The sequence below is a fragment of the Crocuta crocuta genome, unplaced genomic scaffold (genome assembly GCF_008692635.1).
Source record: "Crocuta crocuta isolate KB4526 unplaced genomic scaffold, BGI_CrCroc_1.0 scaffold130, whole genome shotgun sequence".
Taxonomy (NCBI): domain Eukaryota; kingdom Metazoa; phylum Chordata; class Mammalia; order Carnivora; family Hyaenidae; genus Crocuta; species Crocuta crocuta.
This window is the reverse complement of record NW_027527920.1, coordinates 2,738,465-2,753,637: the sequence shown is the minus strand read 5'-3', so window position 1 is coordinate 2,753,637 and position 15,173 is coordinate 2,738,465. Positions and strand designations below refer to the sequence as shown.

General features: G+C 37.5%; 1 protein-coding gene across 2 annotated transcripts; it reads left to right on the top strand.

Moving 5' to 3' along the window:
- The first annotated feature begins 58 nt into the window (after positions 1–58).
- Positions 59–14,513, top strand: SENP8 (SUMO peptidase family member, NEDD8 specific). Of its 2 annotated transcripts, XM_077748532.1 has the most exons (3): positions 59–203; positions 7,897–7,948; positions 13,188–14,513. In XM_077748532.1, exon 3 carries the CDS (start codon positions 13,224–13,226, stop codon positions 13,860–13,862), a length of 639 nt encoding a protein of 212 aa, XP_077604658.1. In that variant the 5' UTR covers positions 59–203; positions 7,897–7,948; positions 13,188–13,223; the 3' UTR covers positions 13,863–14,513. The 2 variants fall into 2 exon arrangements, with proteins under 2 accessions (XP_077604658.1, XP_077604651.1); XM_077748525.1 differs by lacking the exon at positions 7,897–7,948.
- The last annotated feature ends 660 nt before the right edge of the window (positions 14,514–15,173 follow it).

The following is a 15,173-nucleotide window of genomic DNA, read 5'->3' as shown; positions in this document are numbered from 1 at the left end:
CATTCCTCCTCCCCAGGCGGCCCCGCCCAAACTTTTCTTCCTCACCTTACGGCAGAGCTCGGAACCCTGCCTCAGAGTCTCACTGTGATAGAGGAATGTCGCAAGGATGGGGTAGAAAACTCTGGGTTTGCGACTGTAGCTCTCGCTTTCCGGCCAATACTGAGGTGCCTGAAGGCTGGTTGGGGTTGTGAGGCCCGAGGCAGGTAAGAAGCCGCCTCCCCACTTCGGTTGGTCTGGCGGTCCGTCCCGTCCCGGAGCCGCGCTGGGGCCCTAGCCGACTTAGCGTGGCCTTGCCCCCTCCCCAGTTCTGGCGCAGGATTCTCAGCGCCGCCCCTCTTAGCCCCCGCCCCTTCCCACACACACGCCCTCTCCTCTCGCGTTTCCCCGCCCCCGACCTCCCGTTTCCGAAGTCTCACTTTCCATTCATTCCTCGGACTTTTTTACTGAGCGCTTTTTGGTGCTTTAGACTCTAGGAAGTCAGAAGCAAATGAAACAGTTTCGGCGCTCTGAAGTGCTGTGTTACATGGGAGACTTTGAGAGAATCCGCAGTGGTAATAAAGTAAAATTACAAGAGGGAAAAAAGAAACCCACAGGGTCCCCTTTGAGCATAGAAGAGGGGCCCCTGATTGTATGGAAGGACTTGGGGAAACCTTTTCCAAGGTGACCTTGTGGCCACTGTTGTGTCAAAAGGCTAAGGAGCCTCTGGTCGCTAAAAATTTATACTGGTCAGAGAAATAGGAGAGGAGACAAACAGAATGACGGGCACCAAAGCCAATCATAGTATTTGGCTGTTAAGAGTAAAAAGAGGAATAGCATATAGCTTGTGGAAGCCATCGGTGTAGATTACCCATTAAAAGAAGCATCATAAAAAAAAAAAGCATCATAGTAAAGATCGTGAGAGAGATGAGGGGCGGGAATGTGGGCCGCAAGAATGTTTTCTTTAAAGGTGGGAGACTTAGCCATACAAGCGGTCCAGTACCGTGGAACCCAGAAGTGGACAATTCATGGAGAAGGATGGCTGATTGACAGCTTCAGGAGCTCTAGTGGAACTCAACCTTGTATGCACGTTAGAATAAGCTGAGAAGTTTAAAAAACAAAAATGCTGTTGCTCCAACCAAGACCGATTAAATAAACTGTGGGGTTAGGGCCCAGGCATCAGTTTGTTTTGTTTTTTTTAAAGCTCCTGAGGTGACTAATGCTGAGGGTTGAGAACCACCAAAGGAAAGGATGGGAAGTAAGGAGGGGCAGGAAGTTGATGCCGTTGGTTCAGTAACATTAAGATGAGAGTTATTTGATGACAGAGAGTGGGGATGGAATGAGAAGCTTGAGCAGAGTGATGGAAGTTTTGGATAACCACTCTGGGAAATGGGAAAAAAGATGTCATTTTTGCCTTTCCCTTCAACACAGTTACATCCCTCAGTGAAGTCCACCTCAGTTAGGGCTCTCTTTTCTCTCCCTTTCCCTGCTAGCCAGCATTTATCAGCTCGGGATCCAGCCTTAGGGCTGAATCAAGGGTATCTTGATTTCTGTCGCCCAAAAAAAGATCAGAGCTATGTCAATTTGAGATTCAAGACTAACTTTACTCCCCTGGAGATTACTGCATACAGTGTCTTGCCAATTTAGAATCTGTCTTTTATTATTCATTTCATCAATCATTTAAGTTAAGAATGAGGTATAAAGATAGTTAGGATATAGCCCCATTAAGACCTCATAGTATTAGGGAAAACAAATCTTTAAAAAGAATAATTCACTTGGCAAGCAGAGAGGTCTGTATAAGGCAATGCCAAAGCCAGTGAGTGCACGGCTACCGTCTATTAACTAGGGCTAATTCAAAAACCTGTCTATCTGCCTCCAAATAAGAGACAGTTACTGTTGTCTGGTATGACTCGGGCTTAATATGGAGAGTAGGGTGGGGCAGAGATAAAAATGATAAATTGGGTGTGAATAGATTCTGAAGATCCTTGAATTCCATGCTAAAGTGTTCAGATAATCTACTATAAGCAATTAATAGGTATAAAAAACAAAAATAAAATAACCTTTTTTGCACCACGGGACTTCTTTAGCAGCCTGGCCTGTGAACCCTATCTCAGAATAATAGTTTTAAATGTATAAAATAAAATGCAAAGAAATAAAACCAATTTTATTGAAAGTTTTAAAAATATTAAAACAACTGTATGATGTAGGTTTATTTGTGCTTCTCTATGCATTAAATAACATCTGGCAGCAGGTCTAATTACGTAATTTCAAGACAGTGATGAGTATAAGTTATATTTTGAGATACCTATAGTAACTTCAATGTGATACGAAAATGTCATTTCTATTGGTGACAAAGCATAAGGAATGCTAATGCTACTGTGGATTAGTATATACTTATTGAAGAAAATGCTAAATTTCAGCTAGAGATTACTAAAAATCAAGAATGCATTTTTTTCCCCAGTCCAAGTTCATGGAACCCTAATTCTAGCCACATCCTGGCCTCTGATTTATAAAAAGCTGACTGTAATAGTTTTAAGCAAGAGTATGACAGATCACTTCTCTGTTTCAGAAAAGTACTAGAGTAGTGTTCATTTCCGAGCCTCTCTGTGGAAGTAAGGGAACTGGCTATTTTCTTCTCCTCTAATATGATAGGGGCAGCAACCAGTACTAATCCACAGTTGCCTAATAATTTGGGCCTGCAGGAGTACTAAGCTTGTGCCTATTTATGTAGGAGCAGTACTAGGAAATAAATTGGGAAAGATAGGCTGGGGCTCTTTTTGTGGAAATCATTGAATGCCAAGGTGTAATTGAACTTAATTTGGCAAATAATGGAGAGATGTTAATATTTTTGGAGTATTAGAGTTCTGTTTGAAAAATTAATCTAGCAGTAATGTGTAGGTTGGATTGTCAAAAGAGAAGATAGGAATGAAAAGACCGGACCAATAAATAAATAATTTTTAACTAAATTTTACTATAAAGTGATCTCTAACGGGTCTGCTGAGTTCCTTTGTTTCACCAGTGTGACTGACCAGTCTAAAGAAACATAAATTGAACTTAATTACATACCTTTCTACAGAGATGAGCTCACTAATGTGGAGATCCATTAGCATTTTACTTGTCAAGAGGCTAGCCCATTCTTTTGTGTTCTAAGTGATAATGTTAGTACTTCTGATAGCCAGTGGCTTTACCAAATGTATAGGTTCCCAGGTGTTGATAAGACCTTTCTTAGTTAAATTCCATCTACACATGTAAATCCTACATTTCTGACTTTTTAAGGTCAAGATTTCTCTCTCCTTGTCAATCCCTTAAACCTCTTGGATAAGTAAACTGCATTAGCAAACAAGAAGGAAGGAAGTCCTCAACGCCCAGATAACCTGTCTCTTTAGAAACTGATCTATACTTGGGGCGCCTGGATGGCTCAGTTGGTTGAGTGTCTGACTTCAACTCGGGTCATGATCTCACCATTCGTGAGTTTGAGCTCTGCATCGGGCTCTGTGCTGACAGCTCAGAGCCTGGAGCCTGCTCTGGGATTCTGTCTCCCCCTCTCTCTCCTCCTCCCATGCTCATGCTCTGTCTCTCCCTGTTTCTCGATAATAAGTAAATGTTAAAACAAAAAAAAAATTTTTCTAAGAAACTGATCAAAACCAAACTATGCAAAATTTACTGCCCAAATTCCAGCTAGTTCCCAACTTATATGTGCTTTGTTAAACATATTCAAGAAATTAATTATGGGGTCCAAATATTACTAATCCAAATAGGGAGTATAAAGTTAACTCTCTGAACCAGATTCTCTGACAGACTACTTTCTTCAGCATGACTAGCCTGTATTGATCTTGTCCATCTAACTTTTGGAGAACATTTGGATAGTGATACGGTTTAACAAACTGAAAATCAACTTTATATAGAGGTTGAGGTTCATATGTCTGTCGCCTTTTTAGGGGAACAGGGAAACAGGTCTATCTGAAAGCAGAAAGAATATTTGAAATTTTTGAAGCTTTTTAAGAATTTTTATTACAAAAGACCTCAGAAATTTCCTTTCTCTGGCTTCTAATTAAATGGCTACCCTTTCCACACCTTTATCTGTTATGAAAGCACCAAAACACAGTCCTGATACTGAAAAAAAATTGTCTCATTTACAATTATTAGTTTCAAGCATCTAGATTACAGGTTTAAAAACTTGAGAACTTCCTTTCCTTATGGACAGTGAATAAATAAATACTCTCTCAGAGTAGAGTGGTATGTTCAAGTACTCCTTCAAAGCAATAGCGTGGGGATTTCTGGCCTTAGTTGGCTCTAATTTTCTCACTACTATTTGTTGTAGCAACTTGACACTTTACATTAGCAGCTAAAATAAATAGTTGCTGGAAATGTTTAGCCCTATTTAATAACATATAATTCAAATTTGGTCAAGTAACACAAATATTTATGTTAACAGTTAAAGACAAATTTCTAAGACAGAAAATTCTCTATGTATAATTGGGTCCCTTCAGATCCTGCTTTCCTATCAGGACAATACAGTAAATTCATTATTTATTCATTCATTCATTAAACATTTATTGAGCCCTGGGGCACCTTGGTGACTCAGTCAGTTAACCAAGCTGACTCTTGATTTCAGGTCAGGTCATGATCGCTTGGCCTCATGGGTTATAGCCTCGAGTCAGGCTCTGCACTGGCTGTGTGGAGCCTGCTTGGGATTCTCTCTCTCTCTCTCTCTCTCTCTCTCTGTCTCCCTCTCTCCCTCCCCCTCTCTCTGCCCCTCCCCAACTTGCTGTGTCTCTGTCTCTCTTAAAATAAATATATAAAAAAACTTGTGCCAAGCATGTTTTTGAAACTCATTAATTAGGAGTTTGTAATAACAATTTACCTCTTAACTATCTATGAAAAAAATAATTTACTAGGCTTTGAAATCTACAGGACAAATAAGATTAAAACGTGATGAGTTTTTCATACTCTTTCAAACTGTGTTTGCATATTGTTATTGTATGCTGAACACAGTGGTTATTTATGAAATCAGGCAGATTATAACTTCAGCTTGATCATACCTTACTAGCTTTAATTTGTTTATACATATAATAAAATAAAATTCTGTCCACTTCTTCATAAAATGTTATCTTGCTCAAACCTCTCATTAAACCTATTGGCCTCCCTATACGCTCTCTTTACAACCCCAGATATTTCAAATTTTGCAATTGTATAAAGTCATTTCTCAGAAGATTTTAAGCAAAACACAGTTTAAGAAAAGGCTGGTATTTACATCAAGTTTATAGTAAGGAAAAAATTGTGCAGTTAGAAATGGAACCTTTGAGTTAGAAACAGGAGACTGAAAATAAAATTATTTTCATGGTCAATGACCTCTTAGCCATTGATACTATGCCTAGTAACAAAGCAGTAAATAGAGAACCTTGGTGCTAGAACAAATTCTAGAATATCATCTGGTTTATCTCCCTGGCCCAAGGCAGGACCAAATGGAATTTATACTTAAAACACTTAAAAGTTAAGTATTATGATAGTAGAGTTAACAAGCATAATCATCATACCGGTGGTTTTTTTCTACTTTGAGAGCTGAATTCCTCTATTTGTAAAATATTGATGTCAAGAGGAATAGTGTTCAGTTTATAAATAATTTATAAAATTTAGAAATCTTTCTATTTATAACAATTTTGTATTTTAGGAGAAGTGTTTCAAAATGTATTTTACTTCTGTATTTTATTCAGGAAAAACATTTATTAAATATTCCCCAGTTTGTCAAGCACTAGAGAAACGGGGATGAGTAAAATATAATAATCTCTGCCCTCAAGAGGGATATATAAGTCTTGATAGTAATTTTTACATTCCACTTTTTACAGATCTTTAGGTTTAGGCTAGCATTAAAAGGAAACATTTAATAGGGGGAAATTGAAACCCCAAAAAAAAGTTTGAACTTCCTTCCTGAAAATATTTCTGCTTATGCTGCCATGAAAAGCACATTTGATCTTTGGATTTGATTCTTTTTGTAAAATTGCAAATGGAATCATACATTAGAAGTTGGACATAATCTAATTTTAGTAAACAGATTAATTTTATATCTTTGTGTTTGAAGATTTATAGAAGAGAGATTAGACTTTCTCTCTTTTGTTTTTTCTTATTTTCCAGAGGACAGAAGAGATCAGTGAGTTGAAGAAACAGACATATTTTAGGTCAGTTTAAGAGTGGGAGATGGTATATCTTTTGTTTCCTGAATGGAAATAACTGTATTTGTTGGTTATATACTCATTATAAAAAGAAAGGGGGAAAATATAAAGCAAACAGTATTAAAAGGTAGAAGGAAAAAAGTTATGAAGTATTAATAATTCTCTTTTTAAAACTATGTTTAAACTTGGCTATCATTCTTGATTATTTTTGTGTATATTTTTCTTGTATAAATTTTTATATAAACTTCCTTTTCATAGCATATCATATACATCTTTCCATGACAATAAATTTGTATCTACAACTTTATTTTTTAATGACTGAAAATATTTCATTGTATGAAAATCTATTACTTAAATAAGTCCTCTTTTGAACTTTCAGATTGTTTCAGTTTTTCTATTATAAATACTGCTGTGCTGAGCATCCTTCTTAAATTTTTGCACACATTCTTAATATTTCCCTTAGATTTCTGAAAATGTAATACTTTCACGTAGACATTTCTTAAGAATTAAAATATAATGGCAAATTATGCTTCAAAAAGCTTATATTTGTTTATACTCCTGTCAACAGTGAGAATGCCTATTTTCCCATGGTCTCTCCGCAATGCTAGTTATTATCAGTTTTCCTCATCTTTGCTATTTTGATAGGTGAAAAATAAAATCTTGCTTTAACTTGATTTCCTTTGATTACTAGCAAAGTGTTGAGTATCTTTTCATGCATTTATTGGCCAGTCGCGTAAGTGTATTTAGCTCCACTTTCTTCTATTATTTTTCTTTTCTTAATATTTAAATTTTACTCCACCTAAAATATGATTTGATATAAGGTATGAGGCTGAGATCTAACTTTTTTTTTATCAAATGATTAACATGTTGACTCACTGCCATTTATTAAATAACTCAGCAAGCATATCTCAAACTTCACTACATAGCCAATAAGGTATTAATAGATATTCTGTTAAAAAAAAAAAAGTGTCTCACAGTCAAATGAGTTTGGGGGGAAAAATGAGACCAAGAAAAGTTACATTTCCTTATTACAAAACTTCTAGCCTCTAATATGATTGTGTGCATTATGAACCTTCAATAAAGAGTTTTAGGGTGCAGCAATTCTCTAACCTATTTAACCATATGAACTTATTTTTTTCTTTCAAGAAATACCTATGGAATCTGTGGAACTGTGCTGTCTAAAATAGTAGCCAGTAGCCACATGTAGATATTTAAATTTAAGTTTAAATTAAAATTAAATATTCAGTGTCACAGTCTTACAAGCCACATTTCAAGTGCTCAATAGCCACATGTGGCAAGTGACTACTGTATCGGACATTGCCAGTAAGGAACATTTCCATAATCATCAAAAGTACTATTGAACAGCACTCCTTTAGAACATAGTTTGTTGAAACTGACGTCCAACCTAGTGGTTTTTTACTGAGCCAGCAGCTTCCTTTACTTATATCAGCAGGTAATCAGATTGGCTTCTATTGAATTGTAAATTTTCCCTTTAAGGTAGTTTTTATTACCTTTTATGTAATTACCTTTTTTTTGAATAACAAATATTCTAGTAATATACATTCTAAGGATTTTACGATTAATATGAAAAAGTATCTTCCTTTTGCTAAAATTAAGACTTTGTTTAGGAATTATTCTATACTATGGATTCAATTTAGCTTCAGTTAGCTGTAGAAGTGGGAGATGTCATAAACTGTTATTGCAGGGTATGTGTATACTGACAATATATTAACATCATTGCTCCACTCAGGTCGAGAGAACAGTTGTCTCTGGAGTTAGCATTCACCCTTCTTCTGCCAAAGGTAAAGCACAGAGCACAGAGTCCTGCCCTAGCTAAATCTATCCTTGATGATTTTCTGGCCTCATGAAAAAGACAAATGTGTTTTATTTTCAAGAAATTTCTAAGGCCCATTATTACCAGCCCAAATACAGGGAGCAAGGAAGAAAACTCTTTTTGAGAGCCTGCTATATATGTTAGATGACATGCTGAGTGTTTTCTCTCATGTTTTTATTTCGTGTAACAATCCTGTGAGGCAGGTATTATTGTTATCTCATTTTAAAGATGAGGAAAATGAGGCCCAGAAAGAGAATAAATAACTTGCCCAGTTTCACATACCTAGGCAAGTGGCAAAGTCAGAGGCTGGACCCAAAGCCTCCTAGCCCCAAAACATAGAACTATAATATATTTTGTAGGACTTTACAAATAGAAGTATGAGGAGGTTATTGTCTTCCCAGTTCACTCTCCAGTCTTCTTTACCACCCACCAAGGCCAAGTACATAGACCTTATTATCATTAAGTAACAGAGAAGAAAAGACAAAACACAAAACCAAAGCAGAAAAGGGGATGTTACAGACAATGCAGACATCTTAAGAGGACTTTTTTCTCTTTTTTCCCCTAATCTATATTTTCTGATTCTTTTTTGAAATGTGTCATTCATCTGACAAACATTTATTGTACCTCAGATGTGCCAAGCACAGTGCTCACTGTATAGAAAGGAAATATCCCTAGGATGATTCTAGATGGTTCTTGGTTCTTTTGCTGGATCCCTGTCTGTCTCCCTTATCCCTATTCTATTAGTAATGGGATTGTCTTCATCCTTTTGGTCACCCCAACTAAAACCCACAGATGATTTCCTAATGATTCTCTTATCCGCTGTTCTCTGATCACTTATTTAGTCTCTGTCTACAATACCTTTCCTCCTTGCCTCCCCATTTCTACTACCATTTCCCCTAATTTAGGTCATTTCCTCCTACCTTCAGTTTCAGTAAAAATCTGCTTGATCACTTCCACCAGTTGCTCTCCCTACCAAGTACTCCTATGTACTTTGGCTGAATTATTAAACTTCCTAAAGCACCAGCCTTGCCATTAATGGATTCCCATTTCCTCCATTATAAATTCCAGACTCTTCCACCTGTACTTCAGTCTTTTACCATTTAGCTTCTAATAATCTTCCTCTGACCTTCGTCTGTACCCCTATTCCTAATTCATTCCAGCCAGACTGGACTAAGCCTCTAAAAGCACTTCCCTTGCCTCTCTTACCTTCTTAAAACCCTTTTCCATACATCTAACTCTACCTGCCTTTCAAGAGCTGGCTTTTATGCCACTTTTTTTTTGAATTCTTTCCTGATCTCAGGTCTCTTTCCCTTTCACCCTCTTAGCCAGGAGTGATTGTTCCCTCTTCTGAATTCCCATACATTTTATTTCTGCCCCTTGTGGGTTTCTGATCTTGACTATAAGCCATTTATACATTTTGGTATCTCCCACAGCAGCTAATATTAGGTACTCAGTAGGTGTTTATTGAGTAAAAGAATTGTATATTCACTATGTGTTCATTATAACATAATGGGCTTAAGCTCAGCCAGGGTAGAAACTATGACAATTTCATTCCCATCCTGTATTTTCAACCCCTAGCAAAGAGAAAGCACTCAGTAAACATTTGTTAAATGAAATACATCACAGTTATCACTTACTGGGATATAAATTTCCTCGTGACACAGTAGATGTCTGGAAATACTACTTTATGTTATATTTTTTAAAATCTTAATTACCAATGCTTCTTCATTTTATATTGACAAATACTCTAAGATAAAGGCCATGTATTAATATTCTCACTTTACAGAAGAGGATACTGAGGCTTAAAGAAATTAAGTAGTTTATTTATGATCATACGGCCAATGAGTAACAGAATTCAGTCTAAAATTCAAGTCTTCAGATGTGAATTTTAGAGTTTTTCCTGGCTAACAATGCTTTGGCCAAAGGTTAGTTTGGTTCCATTTGCTTTAGAATTGTTGGGGTTAAACTATTGCTACCATGCTGGATGGAATAGAACTAGATCCTGATTGACCCATTGTCTGTATGTTGGATGTTTTCAAAATCAAACAGAACACTAAAACTATTTTCTGGGGGTGCCTGGGTGGCTCAGTCGGTTAAACGTCTGACTTCGGCTCAGGTCATGATCTCACAGTTCATGGGTTCGAGCCCCACGTCGGGCTCTGAGCCTGGAGCCTGCCTCAGATTCTGTGTCTCCTTCTTCTCTCTCTGCCCCTCCTCCACTCGTGCTCGCTCGCTCGCTCTCTCTCAAAAATAAATAATAAACATTAAGAAAAAATTTTTAAAGGAGCCCTTAGAAAAAGACAAACTATTTTCTGAAAGAAATGTTGGCCACTTATGTCACTCCCTCCAAGGTGAGATGCCTGTCTTTTCAGACACTCTTCTCTTTGTAGGCTCCTGTCCCTGGTTGGGTTGGCTGTTAAGATGTAGGTCTGATTTCAGTATAGAGAGTAGGTCTCCAGGTATTTGCCAGGCAGTACAGTCTGGTTGGTACTCACCACTACTCATTGAGAGCAGGGGGAAGAGATTGAGGGAGACTTGCTTGATGCACAAGCAGTCATTCCACTTTCCAGTCATTCCATCTTCATATTTACTCTTAAGTCAGATCAGCAGCAAACTGAGCTCCTAGCCTCCATAGACTTGTTTTTACTAGACTCCTGTTTATTCATTTGCTTTCAGACTGGCAAATTATAAGAGACTACTTCATCTCTCATAAGAATTATTCATTATGATATACCATGTCTTTTAGGAAAATTTCTTGGGGCACCTGGGTGGCTTGTCGGTTAAGCCTCCGACTTCAGCTCAGGTCATGATCTCACGGTTCATGGGTTTGAGCCCCCGTTGGGCTCTGTGCTGACTGCCAGCTCGGAGCCTGGAGCCTGTTTCAGATTCTGTATCTCCCTCTCTCTGTGACCTTCCCCAGTTCTCTCTCTCTCTCAGAAACAAATAAAGCATTTAAAAAAAAAAAAAAAGGAAAATTTCTTGAAAGAAAACTGTCTAACCTTAATACAAAGAATGCTTTTACCTCTCCTGAGCAATTGCTTTGTTTTTACCTTGTGGACATTGTGAATGTTTAACTTAATACTCTCTGGTTAGCTGCCAAAAACCTTAGAGCCAAATTTGTGGCCCACCCATAGCAACTGTGCTCTATGCCTCGTTAAACTTTGTTCCAGGCTCCAGTTTATGTCTCCTGAAGTTATTCTCTTTTCTTAAGAAAATCTTAAGATTTAGGGCCACCTGATGGCTCAATCAGTTAAACATCCAACTTTGGCTTAGGTCATGATCTCATGGTTTGTAGCTTCGAGCCCCTCATCTGGCTCTGCGCTGACAGCTCAGAGCCTGGAGCCTGCTTTGGATTCTTTGTCTCCTTCTCTGCCCCTCCCCCACTTGCACTCTGCCTCTCTCTCAAAAATAATCATTAAAAAAATTTTTTTAGAGAAAAGAAAATCTTAAGATTTGTTCATGCCATCTTATTTTGTGTATGTATATATATATTTCTCATAAACGGCCTTATATTATTTCTGAAATAGTTCAGATTATTATATACTATATGCACATAAAACCATCTTCGGTGCTTCTTAATTACCTCATTTACTTTAGGGTCTTTTTTTCTTATAGGTTTTTGCAGAGTTTTGATTACAGAAAAATGGCTGTGCCACAAAATTTTATTATTTTAGTAGTGTAATCAAATGGTAAAATACCCGGTCTAATGGCCAGAATTGATTTAATTGATTATTCTACCCCAGTCTTTCACAGAAATGATATTATTTTCTTATAATATGCTTTGTTTTATACTCTCACTCGGCATGTGACCGTTTATTGCTTTGTGATTTTTAGTGATGTTGTAATGCTGCCAGGTCAGTGCACAGCAGTTAACTCTCTCTGGCTCAAATATTATGTTACCTGCCACACTTATCAGACTTCTTGCCTTTGTTAGCACCTTACCTTTGGTGATCAGGGGCATATTAATCTTATCATATACTTTGTCTCTCTGTACTCTAAGTTAGTCATGCTTTTGTTTGGACAAGATAATATGAAGAGATGTTTGCTTCCAAACTTTACTTGCTTTCACTGGTGTGGAGCACTGTGTAGATTTTCTGATCATCTTACTAATACCATTGAGTTAATAATATAAATGTTATTGCTACAACATTTTATGTTCTTTTAATACCTTCAAGTAAAATTATTTGGCCTTTTTGGAACTCACTGAGGCACGTAAGCAGATATATACCCTTTTTACAGACAACAAAAGCAAGGACAAAATCATTTAAATTTTGTGATAAAACTAGGGCTAGATCCAGGTCTCCTGATTCCTGTGCCTTACTACCTTTCAATGATAAAAATTTCTAACTTATAAATATTACATAGTCTTTATCTTACCCCTTGAGGTTAAAGCTGAGAAATGGATGAGAAGTAATAGATCACTCATGCTCACAGNTAAGCGAAAGTCGGACGCTCAACCGACTAAGCCACCCAGGGGCCCCTATTTATTTATTTTTTGAGAGAGAGAGAAAGCACAAGTAGGGAAAGGGCAGACAGAGAGAGGGAGACACAGAATCCGAAGCAGGCTCCAGGCTCTGAGCTGTCAGCACAGAGCCCGACATGGGGCTGGAGCCACAAACTGTGAGATCATGACCTGCGCCGAAGTTGGACACTTAACCAGCTGAGCCATCCAGGCGCCCCGTAGTTCCTTTTAACTACAACTCTAATTACTGTCACTTTCCATTATGGAATGAGGAAGCAATATTTTTATCTTATCTCTTGAAAATAAAGGTTAAAATGGAAACTATTTCCCCTGTTAATAAGCAACATTTTTCTTTAGACTCTTTGAACAGTCACTTTAATGTAAAAATAATTTGCCATTGTTATCATGCATATTCACTAAAGGACCAAATATATGGTTAATGCGAAGAAATTTGAAAAACATTTGTTATAATTTTAACCGATCTCTGTATTTAAAAAGGAAGATAAAAATTCATGCTTACTGTTTCAGCATGAAAATTTTCCAAAGTTTTCATTTTAACTAATTGTTAACATACAACCCAGAAGCTAGAATCTCTTGAATGTTTACTCTTAGCCAGCCAGGCATTATTGCCAAAAACTTTACAATTATATTTAATCTTAAAAAAAAAAAAACTGTAAGAGTAGCTACCATTTTACAGCGAGGTATCGTATTCAGCAGTAAATATTATCTTCTGCCTCTCCTTCAGCTACTGGAATTTCTGATCAGCCCTGGTCAGTACAAGATGGACCCTGTGGTCTTGAGTTACATGGACAGTCTACTGCGGCAATCAGACGTCTCGCTGTTGGATCCCCCAAGCTGGCTCAATGACCATATTATTGGATTTGCCTTTGAGTACTTTGCCAACAGTCAGTTTCATGACTGCTCTGACCATGTCTGCTTCATCAGCCCTGAAGTTACCCAGTTCATCAAGTGTACCAGCAACAAAGCAGAGATTGCCTTGTTCCTTGAACCCTTGGACCTCCCCAACAAGAGAGTTGTATTTTTAGCCATCAATGATAATTCCAATGAGGCAGCTGGGGGAACCCATTGGAGTTTGTTGGTTTATGTCCAAGATAAAAATAGCTTTTTTCATTATGATTCCCATAGCAGAAGCAACTCGATCCATGCAAAGCAGGTAGCAGAGAAACTGGAGGCTTTCTTAGGCAGAAAAGGAGACAAACTGGCCTTTGTGGAAGAGAAAGCCCCTGCTCAACAGAACAGCTATGACTGTGGGATGTATGTGATATGTAACACGGAGGCCTTGTGTCAGAACTTCTTCAGGCAACGGCCAGAATCACTATTGCAGCTACTCACTCCTACATACATCACAAAGAAAAGAGGAGAATGGAAAGACCTCATTGCCAGACTTGCCAAAAATTAGCTATCCAAGAATATTTCCAGCTTTTGAAGTCTCCTCTTTCTGCTCATCCCCATTTATTGGATGGCTGTAATCTCAGTGCCTGAAGGAAGATGCCTCGTAGAGGGAAACTTAGTATTCTTATTTTTCTCTGGAAGAATGTCATCCTCTGCATTATCCACATGGAAAGTTTCATTTTAACCCTAACTTGAAAGCAATATGCTCTGTGAAAGTATCTTGAAGTTACCCATCAAAACCTTAAAACCATGCTGTCTTAACATTTACTAATTCCCTTTTTGTCTCCCTTATTCCTATTGCTTATTCAAAGGAAACACAGTGATGTTTAAAGAAACCAGGTATATGTCATATCCAGAGAAATGCGAGAACATTACAGAAGAACCAAAAGCTTATTGCACAGCCCTACATATTTAAAGAGATCAACTGGCTAAAAGCAGGTCAAGATCTAACCTAATTCAAGATTATTATGAGAATCAGTTATTCAGTTCTGTGATATCTCTTCCATTCACCATGCAGAGGCTTTCCAGGCTGTCTTTGTAACCTTTGCAGATATATGATAAAGATGATGTTAGCTTATCTTCCCCCACTGGATTCCTGGAATGCTTTAAGAAAGGGGGAATCTTTAACTTCATTAAAATAAATGGCTGTTGAACCTTTTAGTTTGCTCAGTGAATGGGTTGACTTGCTACTCTGCATTGATAACACCTTTTCTTCACCTTCTCTGTTAGCCATGCACACACTCCTTCCTTTTATATCCACAGTTCTGTGGTTTTAAAACTCATAGCTGATAACTTCCCACGATTGCCTGTTATTTGTAATAAATATTGCTATTTTCTAATAATCATAGTTTTTCCTTTCCTCTCTATCCATTATCTGGCAGAATTGTTTTCAGCTATACCATGGTGATTTCGGGACTATTATTGTATCTGAAACTTGCAAACTAAAAGTTGGCTTGTTTTTTGCGATTATAAAGCAGAAAAAGTGACCTTTCTCAACCCTGTCACTTATTCAAAATGCAGACGATGTAATTTTTAAGATATGGAACTAAGAATAAAAAGAAATTCTATCCCTCCTAAATCATTGATGTTTTTTTTCTGAGTTGTTTCAAATAATTAAAAACCAGATAATGTGTGGGTACACACATTAATTCTAGTCCTAACAAGAATTAGATTGCAGTGCTTCTGAGTCTTGAAAACGAAAGATTAGTTTCAGCTGTGAAATTTATTTCACCTCCCTCCCCAACCTAACCTTGCCCCCAGTCCTCACAGCCCAAAATAATCTCACCACTCAGTAACCACAAAGGCAGTTAACTTAGTT

Coding starts and splice junctions, on each gene's coding strand:
- SENP8 (XM_077748525.1), top strand. CDS start 13,224: ATGGACCCTGTGGTCTTGAGTTACATGGACAGTCTACTGCGGCAATCA.